The sequence below is a fragment of the Neopelma chrysocephalum genome, unplaced genomic scaffold (genome assembly GCF_003984885.1).
Source record: "Neopelma chrysocephalum unplaced genomic scaffold, ASM398488v2 Primary Assembly neopelma1_23, whole genome shotgun sequence".
Taxonomy (NCBI): Eukaryota; Metazoa; Chordata; class Aves; order Passeriformes; family Pipridae; genus Neopelma; species Neopelma chrysocephalum.
The window spans coordinates 27,430,836-27,455,763 of NW_020897691.1; the positions used below are offsets into that span (position 1 = coordinate 27,430,836).

Genomic DNA, 24,928 nt, shown 5'->3' on the forward strand with positions numbered 1-24,928 from the left:
CAAGCTACAGCTTGGTCAGACAGGTCTGAAGCCTGGGACATAACAGTTGGTGTTTGTATTTTTCTATCTCTTTGTTACTGATTACAATTCCTCAAGCAGCTTAACTGTCAGAAATAGCACCTGATTTGTTTTTATCTACTGACCTTAACCGATATTTATTATTTAATTTCAGCCATGTTCTTTAGTAATTAACACACTATGAATTTGGCTGATAATTAATGTCCATTCAATTTAGCTCCCATTTGAAGAAAAGTTGTTCATAATTCTCGGAGAATTGCTTAAAATTAACTCTTAAGGTTTTGAGGTATTTTGTAACTGGAAAGCAATTGTCAGAGAAGAAGTTTCACATAGATTTAGTCACAGCTACTTGTACTACTCAATCAGGTCTTCTCCAATAAGGTCCTATGAGTCCCCACTAGCTCTTCTTCGGTTAGTATGTAAGATCATGGACTTCTGATTTTGCCACTGGGTGGCAAAAGGTGTCATTGTAATTCATTTGGCCTAAAAGGTCCATATTCTTCATTAGTTTCTTGGGAGTACAAATGGAGTCTACATTCAGTGCTGGGACTCGAGAAAAATTTAATTGCCCAAAGGATTTTGGGCATGTACTTTTTAGTGCTCCACCATGGCTACAGGCAATATTATCAAACATTATCCTGTGTGGGAGGGAACAACATGACAGCAACTTCCTTGTTCATTTCCAGAAAATGTTTAACATGGTTTTTCAGGTGCTATTACTATATATTATTACTGCTATGGGCCAAATTCTGTTTACATTTCTATAACTTGCTCAAAGGCAATAGTATTCCAAGTCCTGCTCTTGGTAAGACTGACCATCTCTCTTGTCACTACCACTTGTGTAAATTGGGAGTTTGTAAAAAAGGTTTATGTGACAGTGTGTAACAAAGCTCACATTTGAATCCTAAATTATTTTCTTTTCCTGTCTCCCTCTTTTTTTTTTTTTCCTTTGATTTGTAGCTCTTGAACTACTTGATACTGCTTTTCCAGTCTTGTGTCCATCTTTGCCAGAAAAATGACATTCCTTTGACTCGTCCAAATGTTGTAGTAGAGAAAAACTGAGATCAGGGATGTTCTGAGTATACCATCTTGTTTTGCTTCCTTATTTTTAGCATCCTCTCTGAACACTCATGTTCATTTTTATAGTTTTTGCTTATGGTTCTATCAAAAGCCATTCTTCCATCCAAAAACCCTTTGCCATTTTGCTCCTATATTTAATTAAAGTAGGGAACAGACATAATCCTACTTGTTAGTTTTAAGAGTTGCAGACAAAGCTTCCCTGGGTTCAGCTATTCATGTAGTCCCACTGCCAGTCTAATTTGCTGAATCCAGGCAGAGATGCTTCATCTGACCAAAAACCTGTTTAAAGGAAGTAAATTGAACAACAAATTTTTCCCAATCAGCTGAACATCCCTGCCTGCCCACCAGCACCACAGACTGCAGCTGCAGGTGAGGGTTTGAAGCACCGGGTTCTACTTTCTGTTGTGATGCCAACACCTCTCAGCCCAGAATTGCTGCTTGCACCTTATCTTTTATTGCCAGCTTCTGTATCTGGCAGCAGTGTGATTGCTCCTTTCCTCTCTCTACCTCCCTTCAGCATCACTCAGAGCCTCAGTGCTGAGCACAGGTCCTACCCCCTCCACTTCTCTGAGACCAACTTCTTTTCAGCTGCTGCTGCCAAAAGGTGCAAGTTGTTGGTGGAGGAAGATGACTACTGCTACTAGGATCAGTAGTGGGAGACTGAGACCAGCTCACTGTGGAGGAGGGTGTAGACAAGTTATGTGATGGAGCTGGGAGCTCATAAATAGCCACCCCTGCTCCAGTTTCCCACTACTAGGTGCCCCTCACAGGCACTCAGCACACCCTGCTTTTCTGTCTTACCCATTAAGACTCCATTGTATGAGAGGATTGTTACATGCATTTGATGCTAATCTCTGTAAAATTCAGCCTTTAGGTCTTCTCAACATCAAAGATATAATATATGCATATAATCAGGGACTGGTTACAGAAAGTTTTGATTAATTCTCATGAATATTGGAGGTAAACTGTGGGAGTCTTAAACACCCACTGCCATTAGACGACTGCATCTGCCCATGTATAATTAAGAGACAAAGCTTTAACAAAGCAAAATGTAGGAAACTATCCTACATCATTGTCTGGATGACTAGAATATTCCTTGAAAAGTCATTGAAGCCTGTCATTCAGGCTTCCTCAGTCTGAGAGACAGGCTTCAGTGTTGGGCAGTGTCTTTTTTAGGTCCAACTCAGTCTGAGAAACAGAAATAGTGAACAGGGACAAGAACTGACTGGGAAGGCTCGCCTGCCACCTGTTCTAGTCCACGCACCACAGTGGGCAGGCTGTCACCCCTATGACAGCTGTCCTTGGCCAGAGCATGGCAACAAAACACATTCTGTGAGTTATGTAGGTTCCTCAACATATTTCTGTAAAGGGTAAATCCGTTTCTGAGCAGTGAGTCAGTATAATAGCGTAACTTGTGCTTCACTCATGGGCCACTCTAGCCATGAATATACCCAGAATGGTACCACAGGGTTTGGTTTGTCCTCTGAGAAGTGCAGATTTTCACCTCTGCTGTGTAAGAGAAAAGAACTAGAATAAGAGTTTAAGAAAAGTTGGACAAAAGTTCGTAATTTCTATACTTCTATAGATTTATTATCGTGGATACTCTTCCATTAGATACACGTTGTGGATGTGAGTTGTGTCCTCTTCTCTCTGTGAAGCTATGAAATGATTCACTCCCCCAGTAGAAAAAGTGACACCATCACTGTGAAAAACATACTTACATGATCTACTTTTCTGGTTTTTATTAACTCAACATTGTCTCCTACAAATACGATTTGTCATTCACCAGAAGATTTGAAATGTAGACTTAAGTTACACATAGGTATAAAAAGCATAAAACAGCACACACGGTACCACTGTTTAGACCAGAAAACATTGTGTTGTCCCACAGATAAGAGCACTGTTCAAGCTCAGCTCAGTTGCCTTCTGCCTCAGGGATTCAGTCTTCAAAGCTGCAGATGTTTCTACTTCTTCTCCCTCAGCTAGTGAAGCCTTGCTGGCTTTCCCCTGATGTTTCTCACCCATATCTGAAGCATGGACCAGGAAACCACAGGGCAATCCCATCCTGCTTCACTAGAGCTTATAAAACCTTAGGCTTCTACTGGCTCTTCAGAAACATTTTCCTCCTTCTCTTAATACTTATGTACAATATATGAAGGGATACGATTTTTGTCTTTGATTTAGACATATCTCTTGCCTCATACTTAAACAATAACTTGAAAAATATTTTACAAAAAAAAGAACATTGTTCATCTGAATGTAATTCATTATTATATTGCTATATTTTATACCCTATTATTAATATATACAAAATTTCTTAATTGCCTTTTACAGATGCACAGAAGCATATAATATAACAGTTTTAAAGTATCCCATCTTTAGATTTTGTTTTCCTTGGCTCATGTCAATCTTTAATAAACTATGGTTGCTTGGAGAATATAGGAAGTATTTGGAATGTTGTTTAAAGTTTAATAATAACTGGTAGCATTGTCCATTTGTGGCCTGAATGGTTGGAACACCTGTCAGGGCGATCTGGTAGAGATAGCAGCATCATAAGACTTAAACAATCATGGAGGGCTGTTAATGTGCAGTGTCAACAGGTGCCAGGTCCTGTTCTTTATTTGGGGCTTTTCTTTTCTTCGACTGGGTTTTGTTGTTGTTTTCCCTCTGTTCTCGGTTTTGTCTTCGGGCTGCTTGACCTTTGCTCTCCTGTCTTGTCTCCTTGCTTTCATCTTTGTTGGACTTTTTTCTCTTTTCCTCCCTACTTTTTTTCCCTGAAAAAAATGATGGCACGTTAGAAGGTTTGCTCAGACTGTTGCAATTTCTGAGTCCCTCGCTTTGCGGAGCTGGACTATGGCAAAGCTCCTGTTAGGAGCTGGACACTAGTATTAGTATTTGGAAATGCCCAGCTCTTCATCAAACCACTAAATTTGGCCACTGGACTAGTGCCTCCTATCAGTCTGACTCTGAGCAAAGAGCTGAGATCTCCCCGGGTAGTCCCAGTGCTTCAGAGCTGGTATAAGTATCTCACACATGCCTGCCTCTCACAGTCAGGAGCATAACTACAAAAAACCACCACTGGCTAGTTTGTGGACATCAATGGTTGAAGCCAAATAGCATGGAAGTTAGCAATTTTGTGACTCCCTTTCACTGTCAAAACTCAGCATCTGTGCTTCTCCCCTGCCTTAAACTCCACAACACCCACGTCCCAGGGGATTTTTGTTATTGGAACATAAATCCCATGAGAAAGTGTCAGCTCCAGCACAGGTATGTGACTGTCTTCAGACTAAAATGTGATGTTCCAAGTCTCAATTCAAGCTTTAGACCATTGTTAGAAAACTAGGTAGTCAAGTACTTTATTGCTTTAAATACTTGCAAGCGTGAGATGTTGAGGATCTTGTTACTGCTACAGACCTCTGCAGTAAAGCATCCCGTCCCCTTAGGGACATTAAAACTTTGTATAGTGGCTGTGGAGATGACATTACAGAGTGCATTTATGCTTACATGTATTCTTTATACTGAGTGTGGTGTGGCACCAGAGAGGTTGCTCACAGAAGTTGTGGATACCTCATCACTGGAAATGTTCAAGGTCAGGCTTTGAGCAATCTGATCTAGTAAAAGATGTGCCTACCCACAGCAGGGAGTGGTTGAAACTAGATGATGTTCAAAGGTCCTGTCCAACTCAAACATTTCTGTGCTTCTATGATTCTGTTCCTTCTATTTTCTTTACAAACCAATGCAGGAATGACATTGGATTGAACTTGTATGTACACACAAGCCTAAAAGAGATTAGTTGTTTGTTTGTTTTTTTTTAATGTGTGGAACTGGTTTATCTACTGCGATATGCAGCTGAAATTCACCTGTGGTTAGATGGATCCCAATAATATATTCAAAGGCAAGCTTGCTTGAGACTTTCATGGCAGAATGTCATACTGACCCATATGCCTCCTTACATGGAGAAATTTCTAGACAAGTGTTGAAAAGGTTCTGGCCAAACTCTCTTTTATGATATCCTAATAATGATACTCTGAAAAGAATCTGTCCCACTTTGTTACAGAAAAAAATACTTTTTGCTTTTAAATATCAACAGACATAATCCAGGCTTTCCTACACCGATATTGGGCAAGTTACTCAAATCTGGCAATAGGTCTTTCTGTTGAAGGTGTTGAATGCAAGGAATTGTGCCCATTTCAGCCTCAAAACCAAAGCTTTTTTATTTGATTTTTTGATGCCTTTTTGGGCTCTATGGGAATATGTCACAATGGGGGAGTAGGTGCAGGGGCTTTGTTCTAAGAACAGATAGCCATCCAAGGAGGTACTGGTCAGGTAAAGGGAGAGAGATTCAGAGGAGGTGAAAAGAAAGTAGAAAGCAAAGAGCAAGACTAAGATGTGAGAATATGCTGTATCCTCTTCTTGTTGTGTAGGTCTATGGGATTATTTTACAGCTTGTCCGTTCCTTACCACCACTGGGATCAGAGAGCAAGGGAAGGTTTAGATGCGCACATTAAGTCAAATAGGGACCAATATCTGCTTTTATTGTCTGTTGTTTCTGAAACGTGCAGTAAGGCTTTAAATGTAAAATGACACCTTAAATTTTAGGGAACAAGTCAGAGATTACCTGAATATACACACACCTGCAGAATCCCTCTCTTAGTTTTGTCAATGCCATATAAGATGCATAGAGGTGAGCAGGCGAGACCTGCAGAATGGACACGGGAGGCTCAGCGAGAGCTACCAGCCACTGGGAGAACTGGGATTGCTCCATGCAGAAGTGAGCTTGCATCTTACCCAGCTGTAATAACGTCTCTTATTAAGGGATAAATGACAGTATGGGATTTCATTCCAGTGGTTTGTAAATACAGTTGGCCCAAGATAAAATGTTATTTGAATGGAAACTGTCCAGACATTCAGTGTTTGACATTGCTCACTTGGTGATTAGCCAAAATCATTCAGCTGTGACTTCCCAGACACAATTCTCTAAGTGTGTTAGACTGACATGTAATGCTTTCCCTTTCAGTCATGGACCAGGATGTATATATTTATATGTATGTATGTGAATATACTAAGATTCATATATCTCTGTCTAGCTAGAGACTTACCTAGGCATGGCTTCGCTGTTTGTGTTTTAATCACCGGTGTCTTTAAAAAGGACAAGGAAAACTGATTTCTGGAAAACACTTAAAACTGAATCTTAATTCTCTTCTACTCTGAAGATAGCTAGTTTGGACTCCTCTGTGAAAGTTTGCACATGGTTTAATGCTACCACCTCCATGCTGTTGCCATTCCTGAAAAGATCTGCCCTCAAGGCCTGTGCTGTTCTGGTAATGCAGTAAAGCACAGAAGGTGCATCTTTGCTGGTTCTTCAGTTCCTTTCACTACTAAATTTAAAAATGGGAATTTGTATATGACAGTATAATGTTATTTCCAATCTGTTCAATTTAGACCCAAGGGAAGATTCTATCAGCGGTTATCTGCTAGAACTGGGGTGTAGCTGGAGCCACGTTCTTGTGTACATCTCCCTCCCTGTTCATATCCCTGCTCTCTTCTTCCCAGAGACTTGTTCCTGAATATTTTTTAAATCTTTCTACTACTTGCTGACACCCACTTCATAGCAGCACATTGATCTGGACACCAGAAGCTGTGGAAATTCATTGGCTATCTGTGAAATTAAAAAAATTACATGGGCAAGTATGTTTACAAGCTCATCTCTGAATAAGAGATGACCTCTCAGTACTTAAAGAGAGCTTATAAAAAAAGATGAGGAATGACTCTTTACATGGGAAGATAAATGATAGGACAAGGGAGAGTAGTTTGAAACTAAAACAGAAGAGATTTAGATTAGATGTTAGGAGGAAATTCTTTGTTGTGAAGGTGGTGAAACATTGAAACAAGTTGCCCAGAGAAACTGTGAACACCCCACCCCTGAAAGTGTTCAAGGCCAGGTTAGGTGGGGCTTTGTGCACCCTGGTCTAGTGGATGGTGTCCCTGTCCATGGCAGCGAGGGTAGAGCTAGATGATCTTTAAGCCTCTTCCAACCCAGATCATTCTATGATTCTATGAACTACTTTGCCTTTGAAGAAGAAGACAAGGAAAGACCAGCATGGGTTTAAACATGTAACATATTATGCATGTATACATGTATGTATATGCATAAATCTATATGCCTGTGTGTGTATCAGTGCCTTTTCCCTCGGCCGCGCTGCCGCTAGGGAGTCTCCCGCTGGGAGCAGTGCCTGTGCCGCCCGCGCGGGGGCGCCGCGGGACCGCGCCAGGAGCGGGCGCGAGGGGTGGGGGCGGTGCCCGCGGCCGGGGCGCAGCCTGAGGTCGCGCACGCCCTCGCGTCCCGCTCTTGGGAGCCAGCGAGGAGCGTTTCCCACCCCGTGCCCTTCCTCCGCTCTGGCGTTGCACCGTCTGTCTTTGCTTTACGTTGCCTTTACGGTGAACTTTTCTTAGTCGGCCAGGAAGGGAATGCTAAAAAACGACGGCATGTTGTGCCACAGCATGGGAATATCATACTTTCCTGATGGGTTACAGAATTCTTACAGTGATGCGCTAACACTACTATTGTCTGTTTCTTCTTATGGATTCAATAAACCCTTTCAAAACAAACAGATAAATAATTAAAAATTAGGATAAGTCTTTTTAGACAGGAGATAATAAAACATTTTCCAAGAGAATGTTATGCTTATGAAGATGTGGATTCATGAGATTCTAATACTTCTCTGATACTATGTACTACAACTATTGTATAACAAATATAAAATACTTCCAATATATATTACAACAAAGTAATTATTTGGCATTAAAATAGCTTTTACTCCAAAACCAAAACTTTGTACAGACAACTGTACTGGAAGAATTAGTCTGCAGGGACTGTCCAAAGAGTTTTCTGGTACATAGGAGATACTTTGCTGCTTCTAATAATAGCAAATTTGTGTATTGAAGAAAATGTAGAGACTTGCTATGACTTCGAGAAAAGCAGTAGTTCAAATTAAATGCAGACATGAAATTAATTCAGATGACACTATAATTACATGTTAAATCAGATTCAAGGTGCTGAATTCTTGTTAATCTAATTTATGGCCCCTGCTCAAATAAACTCCTGCATCTGTATTTATGCAATCCATGTCTGAATACATCAATAAGTACGCAAACTAGGGTATGTCAGAGAAGCCTTTGCATTATCTCATCAGATGTGGTGTTTCCACTAGATCTATAGCTGTGTTTTATGGATTACAGGGAGGTGGTGTTGGTCATGACTTGGGAGACCTTGGTACTATGTCACTCTGTCACTATGTGACAGAGATTTACTTAGAAAATCATGACTGGTGTGGATTAACTACCACAGATGACAGATTTCATCTACTTTAGGTATTGTCACTTAGTCCCACCTATTATACTCAACTGTAATTATTACAGGGAACTCAGTGCAGCATATTTGTTCACTTCTCCCTTCTGTGGGCACGGGAACCCCAAACCACCATAGGAAGACATAAAATCTAACTGTGCAAACTGCTTCGCTTTGATGGGGGGGGTGTTACAGGGTAGGCCTCATGGAAAACCCAGAGGGATGAGAATCTGGCATCAGACATTTTGGATGATTGCATTTCTTTCATCACTCCCACGAAGAAATCTGGTCTGGGAGAGTAGAAAGGGCGAGAGGAGTCATGGAACTGTGCCTGTTGGGGTTGCAGGCACTGATATAATAGTCCCGCTCTGGAAGGGTACTGGTGCTTCTACTGTGCCTGTCAGCACAGACCACAACAGCCTCCCCACTACACTGTAATAAGCTGAAGACCTGTAACAAAAGACCACGAGCCACTGCTGTAATGGGACAGTGTTCTTGCATACCCTTCACATACTTGTCTCACCTCTTGGCACTTTCCTGGCTGTAGGAGCACTATCAACACCAGTGCTCCAGTACCAGTGCCCCAATCTCTCTGTACCCCACAGGGTACAAGGACAAAGCTTGAGGGTTAAGTGCCACCATGCTGTGTTGCTCTCCTTCCCACCTGTCCATACCCTTCTCAGAGACATTTTTAGTCCTCTTAGACTAAAAGTCCGTCACACTTTCATCATGACATGACCTGGTCAACAACAGCACAGCATGTGCTGAGCAATGATTCCAGGAAGATGTGCGTGCCTCAAGCTCTAAACTCACCATAGCTCTGTCTACAATACGGTCATGCCATATTGTGTAAATAAGTGGATCATTCTCATTTTCAAAAAAAAGTGACACTTTTTTTTTCTGGAACACAGCCTGTAGCATGTACTCACACTGCTTGCTAGGATAACAAGCCTCCAAATGCCCATCTGCCCAGTGATGCAATGGACATTCTGCTTTCATTCTCAAGCCGCAAGTGGCTGATTAATTTGTCAAATCTTTTTGAAGTTTAAACAGCACAACTTTCTTAACACCAGTCTTTTTGTTTTTTCCTAGCTACTGGGGCCCTATTTTATAATCACTAGATTTCCAGGTAACCAGAGTGGTGAGGATCAAAAACTTCAGAACAACCTAAGTGCATTTCTTGGCCTTACTTTCTCCTGAAGATGCCCAAACTGCTGAAGAGAATATAGGTAAAAATTTTAACAGAGCTAAAGTCGAAAGACATTCAAGGAGCAATTAACTTGGCCAAACCTGTGTTCTCCTGCTGTTGACATGCATGCAGGCTATCCTCATGCTGAACAATGGCTTCCCATACCAGGCCAGATGGATACAGAACTTAAAACATGTATCATATCCACAGTTCTATGTGGTGATCTTAGAAAATTCAAGATACCTGGACAAGCTCAAGAAGAGAGCCAATGGGAATCTCATGAGGTTTAACAAGATCAAGTGCAAGGTGCTGCACCTGGGTTGGGGCAACTCCCAGTGTCAATACAGGCTGGAGAATGAAAGATGGAGAGAAGCCCTGCTGAGAAGGACTTGGGAGTGCTGGTGGATGAAATGCTGGACATGAGCTGGCAATGTGCACTTGCATGCCAGAAAGCCAATTGTATCCTGGGCTTCATCAAAAGCAGTGTGGCCAGCAGGTTGAGGGAAGAGATTCTGTCCCTCTACTTAGTCAACTCTTGTAAGACCCCATCTGAAGCACTGCATCCAGCTCTGGTGTCCCAGGCACAGGAAGGATATCGACCTGTTGGAGTGAGATCAGGGGAGGCCCACCAAGATGATTAGAGAGATGGAGCAGCTCTCCTGTGAGGAAAAGCTGAGAGAATTCAGATTGTTCAGCCTGGAAAAGAGAAGGCTTCAGGGTAACATAACTGTGGCCTTCCACTACCTGAAGGGAGCCTACAATAAAGATGGAAAGAGACTTTTTACAAGGTCATGTAGTGACAGAACAATGTAGAATGGCTTTAAACTGAAAGACAGTAGGTTTAGATTAGATATTAGGAAGAAATTCTGGAACAGGCTTCCCAGAGAAGCTGTGGATGCCCCATCCCTGGAAGTGTTCAAGGCCATGTTGGATGGGGCTTTGAGCAACCTGATCTAGTGGAAGGTGTCCCTGCCCAAGGCAGAGGGATTGGAACTAGATGATCTTTAAGGTCCCTTCCAACCCAAACCATTCTGTGATTCTATGATTCTATACCTCAAATGCTATCAACACTTATGCTTGAGCAACTGCATTAGGGGACTTGATGACTAACTTGTACTTACATGTTCTACCTCCTTTTAAAAATGGAAATGCTTCTCTAGATGTAGACTTCAGATGTCTTTGTATGAGATTTATGATCCTTGAGGTTCACTTGCCTCTGAAAATAGGATCTGGCCTACCAGACTGCATTCACTTGAAAAATATTCTTCTTTACATTGTGTGTGCTAGCTTGTTCTTGCAACAAGAGAACAGTGCTGAAACGGGCACATAAGTGGGAATGAGAATATTGTTTCCAATTACAGAAATAGCTCAGGCGTATGCCACAGCCATTTGCATAAAATGGGCAGAGAGGAATGGGAGGAGGCTGAGCAGATTAGCTACGCCAAAACAGGAGATGTCAGGTTTTGCTGCTGTAGGAGATAAGTATAAAGTTGTATCCTTTTAGGTGCATGGGCAGTGAGAAGAGATCTTATGTGGGCTGCTTGGGAAATGACACTGCTATGCTCATGAGCTCATAAGCAAGGCTTATGAAAAGTCCCTGGCTTGTGATGACGTCTTTGCAAACAGATTGGTTCTGCCTTTCCTGTGCCATAGAAAAGACATTGCCAGTGCCTGAAAATAGAAGAATATCTGCCAGTCAAAGAAGCAGCCAGAGGAGGAGGATTGCTATAATGAGTTCTGTTTGCTGTTTCCTCCTCACTTGTCTGTTGGGACTGAGGGAATTTGTTAGCAGCCTTGTTTTAATCAGGACTAATGTTCTAACAACGGCAATTTTGTAATTACATAACGGTTTTCATCTTATAAGAACCCACAGCTTATAAAGTTTGAACACAACTTCCAAAGAGAGGAAAGTAATGGCTATTTAACAGAGCAGAAAATCACTCCCCATTGCTTCGGACAGGAAGTGACATACGCCATGCTGGTATTTAGGAAACTGGCATTTTCTGCCTTGAGACTTTTAACAGTGACTTCTGAATGGGATTTGGTTTTTACAGCTCTCCTAAAAGTGGTGAGAAGGTACATGAGTGTCCAAATCCACTTGATAGGCCTCTTTTAAGACTATTAGAATCAGATGCAAACACAAAGGTTGAGAATAAGAGTGATTGGTACCAAAAGCCCTCACCCTGTCATTAGAGCATCAGAAAACTGGGAGGAATCTCTAATAGCTTGTTTTCCTTTAAGGCACCAATAATTCAAGCCCTTCTGTTAACTTGGATTGAGGTCATAAATATAGTCCTTTTTAGAGACTTAGTTCAGCTGGTGCCGGCTTTTGAACAAACCAGAAATAAAAATGTGATGCTGCATTATGTCAGATCTGCATGTTTAGTCTGCTGCTCTAGAAATAATCAAGAAAAGTTATACATGATAAGAGACAGATGCTAATGCCTCAGCAGACATTTGAAGTCTTTCTAGTACAGTAGTAAAAAGGCGAAAACATGCAAAAAGAAACTTGTTTCTTTAGTACTCAAATTTGTGCTTGAAGTGCTCTGAAACAAGGGATAAATGAGAAAAAAATGTTTTCCTTGGCTTTACTTACACTGACTGCCTTAATGTAACCTGCTAATTCAGATTATACTTGTATGACACCAATGTCTGGATGCATCCCTAAGAATGCCCTTTTTCATAAGTGACCATAGCTCAGAGCTGAGCTATACTGATGCTTGAGTACAGATCCTGGAGGGAATTTGCAAGTGCTGACTCCAACACTTGGGCCAGGCCAGCAGTTCCTGCCCTGGTACTATATACCAGGACCAGGGAGCCTGGGCATCTTGCACCATTTCATTTGCTGATATAAGAGCAGTTATGCACTCCCCCTAGAACCTCCTCCTTACATTTCCTTAAGCTTCCTGATATGCCAGGAAGGTAGAGGAAGATGAGGAGTCAACAGGATGCAGCTCTGGCCCCTCTCAGTACGGTTCACTTGTCCTCTCCTCTCTGAGCATGGTTTGTTTGTGTTTCTGCCTGCAGCGACACCTGTGCTGACAGGTAGATGGGAGTCCCTGAGCATCCCACAGGTAACCCAGGCCAGCCAGATGGCTGGATCAGACTGTCAGCAGTAGGTAACATGCAAGGGGACAGCAACTCCTGATGGATCCACTCATCAAAACCATCAGCACACAGAGCCGGGTGCTATTACTTAAATTCGCCGGAGGCTGGATTCTGCTCTCTGTTGTACTTGCTCAAACACATGGAGGTCATCAAGGTTGGTGTCTGGTGTAAATGAAGGGAGAATTTGCTTTCAAGGATACTTTTCAAATCAAGGTGTTGAAAGTTGACTGTCTCTTTCTGTTTTGTGTCTCCAATGTGTGTGTACTATTTCCACTGGCCAAAGCATTGATCCTCCCCTCTCAAAGTAGTGCAAATATGTCCAAATTCATTTTCATGCTGATTAAAATGACAGGTCAGGTTTCTAAATTTCACACTGATCAGAGCATCCAAAGGTCCTCTCTCAAAAAACATGACATGAGATTTCACTTTGACCATCTCCATATGCTTCTGAAGAATATTTCTCACCTATTGAGAGAATACCTGGCAGTTTACCATGTACAGAGACGCTTGTGGAAAAGGACATCGGAGTCACCAAGACTCTTGGGCTCTCTCTGAAAAAGGCTCAGGAAATTTTTTTGCCAAAAGGACTCAGAACGTAGCCCTAGGAAGCTCGGGAGGACCAAATTGTCAAAGGCATATCAGGTTTTCAGGCTGCTGAGTTTTTGTCAGCCTGCCAGGTGGGTTGCCAGAGGTCAACCCAATGGACAAACTGCCAGGATATTAGGCAGAAATCTAAGAAAAAGACAAAATTGTTTCAAAAGCCTGCCTACTTTCTAATGGGACTTCGTCGAAATCAGCAAGTTTCTGGGAAATGTGATGACTAATAATCTGTTATTTTCCATTTACTTGGAAAATTAAGGTCTATAAAATATTAAAAATAATATTTCTAAGTAGGTGTCATGGAGGATATGCATGAAAAAAACTGGAATGTAAATATTTTAACATTGCCTGTAAGTTTTCAATTTAACATGAATCACAGATATGAATTGTTCATGTAAATTTTATCCAGGCTGTCTTGTCTTCTTCTTTTTTTTTTTCCAAAAATGTGATAAGTTTATTCTTATTAAATCCCTGAGGATGAACTGTGCATTTAGAGCTTTTTGTAGTAACACAACTTTGCACACTGAAGTAAGCTGCCGGCTTTTTGAGTAGCCTGAAGTAGAATGTGAATGATTATGCCATGTGGCAGCACATCACTGGAGTCCACTTCACTTAGTATACTTTATAAACTGACTGCTATGCCATTTAGGTTGGATACGAACGTGGTCGCATGGGCCAAAGGCTAGAGGAGATGCAGCCCCCACTGAGATGAGAAAGCAGCCTCTCATGACAGAGGGCACCCCCAAGTACTAAGGAAGGTCTGTGACTCCTGATCCACCTCACCAGGAGATCTGACCTGTGTCCCATCTTACAGAGCTTCTACTGGCAGTGTGTGATGGCAGCTCAGCAGAACTTGCTGCGGGCATGTTTTATTTTTTGCTTGGTGCTTGGCTGGTACCTCAAGAGTGTTATAGCAGTGCTGGTACATTGGTAACAGTCCTAGGTGTGCCTGTGGTGTGTGTGCAGCCCATATATCAGGGCTGGTTACAAGAGCTGAACTACTGGAATGCAAGAAAGGTTCTAAGGAACCTGTAGCAAAAGTTCAGTGAGTGATATTTTCAGTACAACAATGTATTGCAACATGTCAGGACCTTCCTAGCCTCTGAAAACTGGTGCTGTGGGGACCAGCACTCTCTCTTTCCAGCTGTCTCCTGCCTCCAGATGAAGAAGCCCATTGCACATTAGTCAGCAAATATGTTCATACTTCTCTTTAAAACTGAGTAACTAATCACTTTCCTGCCTGCTCCAAGACCTTTTGCTTTAGTCAAAAGAAGAAACTGCTCACTATTTCTACAGATCGGAGCACCACCTGCTTTTGTTAGTGACTTGTTAGGCACTCTTTTATAACATCTGAGACCAACCCTCTAACCACTAAACCCAATAATATTTTGCAAGGGTTTGGTATGGCATGCTCCGAAACACTTTACAGACTGTCATACAGAAATGCAGAAATCTCAGGGGCGAGAAAACAGGAAATAGTTGGTGCACACATACTGTAGCGAGATATTAAAAAGGAGCAGGATGCTTTGTTCAAGGAATTCAGAACAAATAGACCCTTACTCCAACCTCGGCCAGAAACTCTAAAAAGTAAATTAAAATTGTTCATGTACTTTTGAAAATGCTACCCAAGATGTCTCTTTGTCCAAAAAGTTATGTGCTCTGAAAGATTGAGTTGCTTTCAGATAGAAAACAGAGATTCCATCAGCCTTAAGCCTGAAGTATTCAGAGGTATTCATAGAGACTCTTCCATCTCCATATTACATCTTCCATTGTGTCACATTTAAACTTGAGAGATTTATCCATTGCAGCTTTAGTTTAATTTAAGACCACTGTGGAAAAAAAATCCAGGAAAAAAAATATGCTGTCTGGGAATGTGATCCTTTGTCTCAGTGACAAAAACTTCTTTTCTTTATAATGTGGTCTTTATATGACTTCCTCAGGTTCCAGAAGTGTAAAACAGAGAGAAGAGATTCTTAATTTTGTTAAGTGCTTTGGGACCCATGCATAAAAAACACTACTGCTGCAAATCAGAGATGCTGAAAGGGACAGAGAATCCTCCTTACTTCAGTTAATGGTTTGAAGGACCAAATGTCATACTTCAAATAGAGAGCTCAGGATTATTCTTTACAGAAATATTGTTTCCTTGCGCATGCTTAAAGGTAGTAGGGGCTGGATCACCCACTGGCATTCCCTCCCACCACCCACATCATATGAGAAATAAAGTCAGTTCCTCTGGATTTAAACTAAATCCTTCTGGTTTAGCAATGCACATTTCTGCTTAGGCAATAAACATCTGTCGTCTGCCATTCATTAATATTAATTATAAATGGTCACTAGCTCATGGGATCCAAGTCCACCAGCTGAGATTTTTCCAACTTTGACCTTGTTAGGTTTGTATAAAAAGTGTTCAGAAGGGCTCTTCGAAGCTCGAAGCCAGCAATAAGTGCAATTTGCAGAGTACAGCATTTAGATTATGCACTTAGAACAAGGGGAGTCAGAAGGGGTGATGGGGAGTGGAGAAGGGGAGGGAAGAGGGAAGACAGAGCCTGAAACAGAGCTCCTTTAAATGCTTGAGAGTTTTAGACCTTTCTGCAGGCTAATGACAGGGAGAGGCATTGTCCATAATGAAACCAGCCCATCCATTAAACATTACTGTAAATGAAAGGTTGCGTGAATTAAAGGTTGTTCATCTCATGTTTCAGGAATGTAGCTGTGTTTCATGTCTGAAGCCTGTTTTCCTTTTAAACGGAGTTCTTCACATGACAAATGAGAGAGAATTTCAGAAAGCAAATGGGCAGAAGTAAATACAAGCTTAAGAACAAAGCAGAGACATAACTGTGACTGTAAATCTTTATATTGAGGCTACTGTTTGCCATAGATATTGGGGAGGATTAGATTAGAATTGAAAAGTTTCATTACTGGATCATTTTGCTTATAAACCAAAACAACAATAGAAAATATGTTCATCAAATCCTGACCTTAATACTACCTGTATATGTTTCATACATGGAAAGCTGCTTAATTCTTTTGCTACCATTTTGGATTTCAAGGAACTAAAAATAGAAAATTTAGAAAATGCTTTTTCTGAATTTTGCATGGCCACCACATTTTTAAATTATAAATGTTGGGTTTTTTTCTCCCTGTTAATTTTTTTTTACTACTGCAAAATCATTTCAACAAAAATTACTTGAAAATAATATTTGTTTTCATCTTTCCTTATATTAACTCTCTTTTTTCAGGCCTAAGCATACAGCAATATGTCCCTCAGGGGGCATATCTTCATCTGCTCTTAAAATATACACACCTTCATTGGCAGAGAGATGCTAGCTCATATCTCTGGTGAATTAGTAAAAAATCCAGCCCTGTACGCTTCCTATAACTGATGCAAAACTGATGAATGCAAAGAGAAACATGAGCAGATATCTCAGCAATGCAAATTACTAAACTAGACAAAATGAAAAAGTTGAATTCAGTTCTTTGACTCAGGCCCAAATAAAAATTTGAGGTTGGTAAAGACAGCAGGAGGCCTTATCCTGATATCAGTGGACAGAGATACTTGGATTCGTGCTCTGTAAATATGCAGTATGTTGCCTCTCCCTGGGAGTCTTACAGAAGGCAACAGACAAGAAAAAAAATTGTGGAAATTTTGTAGCCATTTTATAAATGTTAATCAAAGCATTATCTAGTTTATTATTAGTCTATGAAGCTGAACTACTATACTTAGGCTATCTCTGATGGATGTTTGTCTAATCTCCTAAAAATCTTCCATGATAGATGTTCCCACAACCTCCCTCCTGTTCTTTACAATCTCTGATAATAATATTGGATGTTATCATCTCATTGGGAAGGTTGTGAAGCTCCTTTGGACCTTTATAAATGAAAGTTATGGCAGCAAGTGTTTAACTTCTTAAGTTTTTCAAACTTACGAAGGTGGAAGAGAGCTGGGAGGTGGTAGCCTAAGCAGACCAAAGGCTACATCAGGTGTCAGAGCTGCCAGGGAGAATGAGCTGAGACGACAAGACTGGTGATGCAGAGACGTGGGTGGGGAAAAGCAAACAGAGCTGACTGGGTGGGGAAGAACAGGCAAATATCCAGAAAGATGAGGAGAAACAACAGCCAAAAAAGGACTCCTTTGTTTTCGCTTTGTTACAAAGGAATGCTGAAAATCCTTGCTTTACAATTAGATCCACAGTACTCTGAAGTCAATGGGATTTCAGGGGGTCTTGGATCAGGCCCTTTAAAATAAGGGTAGCTGTAACACAACAATGAATGAGTACCATTGCTGCCCATGATTGCAGTGTTATAACAGCATTGCTATACATGGAAGTGTTCTACAGCCCAGGATTTAGCTGATTAAACAGTGCCGAATATGTTGCCATTAGCCTCGAAATATCCACTGCCTGATTTACTCTGCAGCTTGAATACTCCAGATGTTTTGCATTCTTGGACTAAATTTGATAGATGTGCTATCAAACTCCTCTATTGCATTTGTTCTTCTTTCCAGGATAGACTGGTTAAAATAGTAAAAGGATTTAGATCTCCAGGTGGCAAGGGCCAGGTGAGCCCTGCTGTCAGCAGCCACCTCCCCTCACCTTTACTTTTTAGTAATATTGTCCAAAGGTGAGAAAACAGCTTGCTGTGGTCTTCTGAAGAGTCAGCAGAAAGCAGTTATCAAGATATCCTGCTGTGGCCCACAGCATGGAAGAGTCTTATTTCCTCTTCCAGCAGTGACAAACATGTCCCTCCCTCAGAAGGAGCTCCTTAAGTCACTAGAAATTAGGGGAAGGACTTTGGAAGCATCAGCTGTGAGATGTGATAGAAGACCAGTGTGGAGAGAAAGATGGGTATGTGAGGATGTTCTGGCAGAGGAGGGAAGGGAGGTGGGGTAAGAGAGAGCGATATGCTCTTTGCACATGGTCTCTGCCCTGTGGCGCCAAGAGGGGAGAGTTCCCTATTTGCTTCTCCTACGAAACTAGTCACAGTTTCCTTTTTGCTTCTCCCTGAAACTCAACAATATGAAGTTGCTGAAGGTGAATGTGCCGTGAATAAGTACAGCTGAACCAGGGAAGAAGGCCAGAGACTAGGCAGACCCCTGCATGTTTGCACAACATAACTTGTAGTTTGTTTAAGGACTCTGGCCTGCAGCAGTGCTCTTCCCCAGTCAAATCTGCTGTGGAGTGGACAGCCCCAGCTAGTTTTATTGCAAGCTAGAAGGTGGCCCTTGACCATGTGGGCAAGGAGCAGACCTCTTCCTGGTCTTTTGCAGGGTAGACACGGATGTGGATTTCACCTTCTAGAGCTGGAGCTCTCAATCCCAGACATTTTTATCGAAGAGGGAAGACTTTAGGCGGGTGCTGGAAATTTGGTGTTGAATGAATATCTGATGGATACTTTGGAAGGGAGAGGAAGAAGGGTTCTTGGGTGGTTTGTATTTCTATCTGTTTTTACTACAAAGCTCAGGCATCCAAAATATAGTCAACTAACCAATTCTGGAGCACAAGGAGGCACCAGAAGGAAGATCAGAAAGAAAAAGAGCTGATTTCTATCCCTTATTTGGTTTAGGGATCTGAGGAGGACTGCTCTCGCATTGTTCACATTTTAAGAAAATAATGCAATCAGCTTTTTTCTGATTCACTTCCCTTACGAGAGCAAGTGACTACACACTTCTGTCTCAGCTTTGATACTATTCCTGTTAATACAAGGTTGATACTTTTTATCATCAGCATTCCGGCACATTTTTTATAGCTTACTCCAGAGGACCTCAGGTCATCTGAGTAACCTCCCCACTACAACCCCCCCAGGACAGAGAGGAGGCAGAAGGTGGCGAGAGAGGAGCTAGCAGCCAGAAAGGAGAACATGCTCTGAGGAGCACAGAGACAGTGTCAGCCCAGCACCCTGCAGGGCTAAAACTGATTTTGTTACCTGAGGGCACAGCCATTTTCACCTGACTGTTCATCAAGATGCATATTATTCAGTGAGTACAATCTTGGCATGGTACACACGTACACAGTGTCCACAGTCAAGCGTACCACATGTGCAGAGGCACACAGCATGTACGTACCACTTGCTTGTGTAGTTCATACGTGTCTGTCAGAACTGGAAGATGTGATGAGAATTAAGTGTTCATACTAGCACAAGCAAAATAAACGTACTTGTAGCAAAACAAAATATTATTATTAATTAGTTCAGATTTTAATGTCTCCCTTTGCAGATAGTAACCTAGTAAAACTTTAAAAAACTGCCTATGATTAAATCTTTTAAATGCTATAAGGTTAAAAATAACTTTTTCTAACCTTTTCAGCCCTTGATTTGTAGAGTAAATACATCCTTTAATATTAGCTATTTGAGATTCACAAATCATTTCAACTCATTTCACCCTTATCTCCCCCTCTGAACCCTTCTCACCCAGATTTCTTCTCCAGGTCATGTCCCTGTCTGCTGGCCAGCAGCAGTGGGCAGCCCTGTGCTGTCTATGCCCTGCCTTACTCAGGGTATCCCCAGGATGCCATTTCACTTCATGTTGCAACTAGCAGATTCCTGGTCTCAGCAGTCCTACTCTCGGAGGCTGGAAATGTGTTAAAGTTAAAGAGTCAAAACCCCTGCAAGGAAAGGAAATGAGAAGTCCTCTTGGCAGCAACAAACGGAAAATAAACAACCAAACTCTTCACAAGACAGATTCCTCAATTATAGTAACTTAGGCTTGCAAAGGCCAGAGTTAGGGCCCATTGGCGTATGCAGTATGTAAACACAGGGTTGCAGTAATTAGTTTCGTGTTCATTTTGAGGTTTCAGAAGTCCTGTGACCTGCCATGGAGTAGGGTCATTAACCATAACCACACTAGTGACCTTCACACAGGACACACTCTCACAGTCATACGAGCGAACTATGTACTGTGATGTCTCCCCGGCTCACATGCTCCAACCCTCTTATTTTAAAGGCCACTGAGCTATACATGAGGGAGAAGATGTTACTTTTGGGACGGGCTGTGATTGGAATATCCTACTTTCCCATATAGCAATGCTTAGGACTTATATGTGATTAAGTAAAATTACTAAATACCGGAAATATACAGAATTTCCTCCAGTTCTTTTTTTTTTTTTGTAATCAGAAAAATATGTTTCAAAATAGTGTACTGAGGAATTACTGAAGTTGTGTGGGCCTCCATTGCACTGGAGGAGACTTTTATCTTTGGTGTGTGGAGTGTATAGGGACAGACTATTCAGAGCTTGTTCTCTAAAAGGCAACCCACCTTTGAATAAGCAGATGTGCAGCCATTACTAGATGTTTATCAACACACCAAAATGCTGCTCTAATCTTCATTTTGCCAACACTTGGTGAAATTAGTACTGGACATGAGTATTTTTCAACTATGATTTTTGTTTTACTGTGGCTGATCTATGGATCCCCTGAAACACACTCATCTTGCTTACAGAGTCTGTCTGAGTGAACTTTGATTTAGATTTTGCAGTGTTGCAAAGTCATTACCATACAGATGGAGAAAATGTGCCCTTTAATTTAAAAGTTAGCAGTTAAAAGTCCATATCACTCATATTAGGCTGTACTTAAAAATCATTGGAAAGAAACAGGCACTTTCAGGAAGCAAATTATTTTGCCCTTCTTAGAATCTGTCTTACAGCATCTTAGGTGCAGTATTAACCTCACCATTAACATGACAATAGCAAGCAATTTTTAGCTGTCCATCCTAAATGGAGTGAACCCCATCATACCCTTGCAAAGCCTACAGAGGCTCAGTGGAGTCCCAGCTTGTCATTCCTAGTCTGAATTCTCAGATGGCAAAATCAATTGCATCCATATAAAAGTCAGATTTTCCAGTGTGACAAAAGAACTCAGCAAAATGCACAAGCAACTGTTCCAGAGGCCTGCTAGTCAAGAATTTTTGGGCAAAAAAGGTGTATTGCCACATTAATAAACACATTGATGTGGCACATACTTATGCAAGTCTTAAGTGGCTACACAGAAATTTCTGTGGGTTGTGAAGATCATGAAACCCTGATTTTACATATCAAGGTTTAAAACCTTGAGCAAAAAAGTGGGGAAAGTCATGCTGATTTCAAACAACTTCCTTCACTACTGTACTTCCACCTACATTTTGAAATGTAATGCAACTTACACATCTTTTCTTCTCTTTTAGTAGGGACTATTTTTAATTTGTTTTGCCTGGGATGGCTTAGCTGACTGCTAATGAAGTTAGTACCCCTCAACAGGATTCGGTGCAGAATTAATGCAGAAACTTTTCTTCGTGAGAAATACTAAAGGGGCAACTTAATTTAGACTCCAGAGCCCTCTGTGCTCCATTATTACATGGATTTATGAGGCATCAGAGTGTGTACATTAGGGTAGGTAACTCAATGAGCTTAAATTAAATGAATGAAATTAATTTATTGACTGATATTTTAAGTTTGCACTAAGTTAAATTTTTTTCAGCTAAAGTGAATTCTTGATGAATGGCTTGGGATTTTTAGCTGAGTGGTGGTTTCGGAAATCTGATGGTTACCTGATAGGATTCCTTCCTCACACCATAGCCAACTGAAGACTTTTTCAGACATTATCTGATTAATATGTTGGAAGCATTATGTGGAAGCATAGCAATAAGGGATGAACTAGTTCAGAGAAACAAAAGACATGAGTTGAGTCTCAGTTCTCTAAGCTATTCAATCAAACCTGCATTTTTATATTCACATGTATGCAGTACAAGATAGGAGCATTTATTTCACTTTATTTGCCCAAAATATATATACTTGTTTATTAAAACTGTTCAGCAATAAATCCTGTTCCCTTGTTTTTTTTCTGTTTGCCAGTCTACATCCAGAATTCAGCTCCTCATCTCAAAGACACTGCTCTCTCTCTTATTCCTGCTGTAAACTAAAAAACAAACAAAAAATAAATCACAGCATAGTGTCTCTATTCTCCTTACAGCACAAGCCATTAATGGACAAGCTACTTTGCCTCCAGGAAGTTGTAGTCTTTTGAATTTTGACTAAAATTACCCCTACAGTCCATAGTGAAAAAGAAATATGCCATTCTACATTCATGCCACCATATGTTCATTTCTAATGCTTGAATTTTTGCCTGTCAGGAACAGGAACTTTCTTTGGTCTGTGTTTGCACAGAATGGGATGCAGTTAGCATTGCTTCTGTCCTTAGAACACCTAAACACCACAAGCATGCAAATATTCAATATATGAACGAGCAACAATTGAAATATAATTTTATTTGCTTACAACAATACAGCTGTGTAACCAATGTCATCTATCTATTGGCTTGCATAATACCCAGATTTCTAAGGTGTCTTCCTTGTTCATAATTAACACTAGTTTTGATGAGTTCTTTTAGTCTCTTCAAACTGATCAGAACATGTTCTCTGAAAGCACTTAAAATTGGATGATTTCTGTGGGGGTTTAGTTGGGACTCCACAGAAAGTCATGTGGCGAATATTCTCTTCTTGGCAGAATTACTCATGAAAACATGCAATTCCTTCCCCACAAATACTTTTGTATGCAGAATATCAGAATTTCAGAATATTTGTCTTTCGGCCAGTAAAAGTCAATCTCACACATTTGCAGACAGCAGTCCAAAGGGCCTTGTGTTTGGCGAGAGCACATTTATTAAGGCAAAGGATAATTTTCAGTGTTTGAAGAGCTCTGCATGTTATGCTTTTCCAGTACATCTATTTGCCATTTGACACGAATGGACATGGCTACAAGAAACATGTGACTCAACAAATATCTGTCAGTGAAGGGTAGGAGTCAAGAAAGTGTTAAGTGTGGAAAGGCAGAAGTAACAGTGTACTGCACTGGAGGAGGAAAACAAAAAGTGTGAGGGAAAGAAAGAAAAAAGAAAAATAGGACTTAATATGCAGACTAAAATGAACTCACCATCACGGGACTAAAACAGGAGAATGATGAAATAAATTACAGTGAAGTTTGGACAGGACTGAACTATAAAAGGAGCCTGTATATGAAAACCATGGGAATTACCATGTCAGAACACCCTAGAATCAACTTACTTAGTGCAAAAATGAGCAAAAAGAACCTTTTAGGCTAGTTGGGCTATTCGTTTCCTCATTATTCGCATTTGTTTGCATCCATTCTGAAAATACTAGCACCTTCTCACAATAAAACTTCATTTTGCAGCCAGCGAGGGAAAAAAAAAGGTTGCAATAGATCTCACCAGCTTCAATAACACACCAGCAGATGGAAACAAACAAAAAACACCCTCTCTTCATCTGCTTTATCTCGTTTTGCATAGCTGTTCCAGAGATATGTCCTTGCTGCTGTGCGATAGCAGCGCCTTAAATGACTAACATCCTGTCTCTGACCTCAACTTCTTGAGCAAAGTCTTTGAGGCATCTGTGACGAGCATACCCCGTCATCATGTGGTCTTTGCCCTAGCTCTCTCAGCCACAGACATCTATTCAACATGGAAATGGCCGAGGCTGACCAAGCTAACTCTCTTGTCATGGCCATGGAGAAAAGATTAACAGCACTGTTGGTAACTGCTGGGTCTGCTGCTAGACTTCAAAAGCCACTGCCATGGAAGCTAAACTCTAAAGCAACCCCTGAGCGGCCATGGGGAGTTGTACAATAAAAAAGAGAATTTTCAATATTTCTCAACAGTAAATACAAACTTATTTACTTTCCCTTCCCTTTTAAGTGTTTCTGTTGTTACCTCCTTCTGCACTCACTGAATGGGCACAGCTAGCCATAAGAACAGAGCCTGGCTTGGTTTCTCAGGCAATTACTCTATTGTTCAAAGGGCAACAGAAGTTTCTTTCTGTGTAATAAGGGACAGTAGCAGCAGGAAAGATATGTTGCCTGGAGTTAAGTTGGAAAGCTTTGTTTCCCCATTCCAGTAGGAACAGAAGGGAAACTTGTAGCTTAATTCTCAGTTTCCTTTCTTGTCACCATAATCCATCCCTTGAAGCTATTTTAACGTGATGTTTTATATGTGAATTTCCTCATATTTATTAAGAATTATCTTTCTTAAAAAAAAAAAAATCATGTCCCTGAGAAGGTGTATGAAAATGAATGGGAAAGACTTTTGTGGATACTGAGAAGGTGGATTTCAGAACATAAAAAAATGGCTTTCATACACAGACACACAAATCCCAAGGGCACAGATAGAGTTGGAACATAGGTTTCATCAGCCTGCATTAGTTTTGAAGGAATTGTCTACTGATTATAAAACAGGCTAGGATATAGACTGTGACTTGCTCAAAAGAAAGAAAAAACCCCACCTTTAAGCACACTGTAGAAAAGAACAAAAGAAAAAGATTCCTGATTGTGAATGAATTCTTGTGGTGCACAGTATTTTTCAAGTATGGTTTGGCTTAAATCCCATAAAATAAGAATGGACAGTAAAATACGTGAGTAGTTTCTTCTAAAGTCCTTATTACACAGGAACAGCAGTCATTTCTCAAAGAGAAATGTCTTGTCCAATCTGAAGTTATTGCCAAAATACCATAGGCAAATACACAATATTGTCGCCTCAAAAAATCCCAGTTTCACAGTTCCAAAATTACAGTTCATTCCTATATTTTCACTCTTGTCAAAAAGAGGCCTTGG

At 40.9% G+C, this 24,928-nt stretch overlaps 1 protein-coding gene across 3 annotated transcripts in view; it reads right to left on the bottom strand.

Annotated features, from left to right (window-relative positions):
- Positions 1 to 2,724: 2,724 nt before the first annotated feature.
- The window catches only part of RSPO3 (R-spondin 3), a 63,298-nt gene continuing 41,094 nt past the window's right edge, over positions 2,725 to 24,928 (bottom strand). For 2 of the 3 annotated variants that reach the window (XM_027691634.1, XM_027691625.1), the window contains exon 6: positions 2,726 to 3,872. In XM_027691634.1, coding sequence (XP_027547435.1) covers positions 3,679 to 3,872 — 194 coding nt within the window. In that variant the 3' untranslated portion in view covers positions 2,726 to 3,678. Of the gene's footprint in view, positions 3,873 to 24,928 lie in introns of all 3 variants that reach the window. The other variant, XM_027691639.1, reaches the window with a different exon arrangement.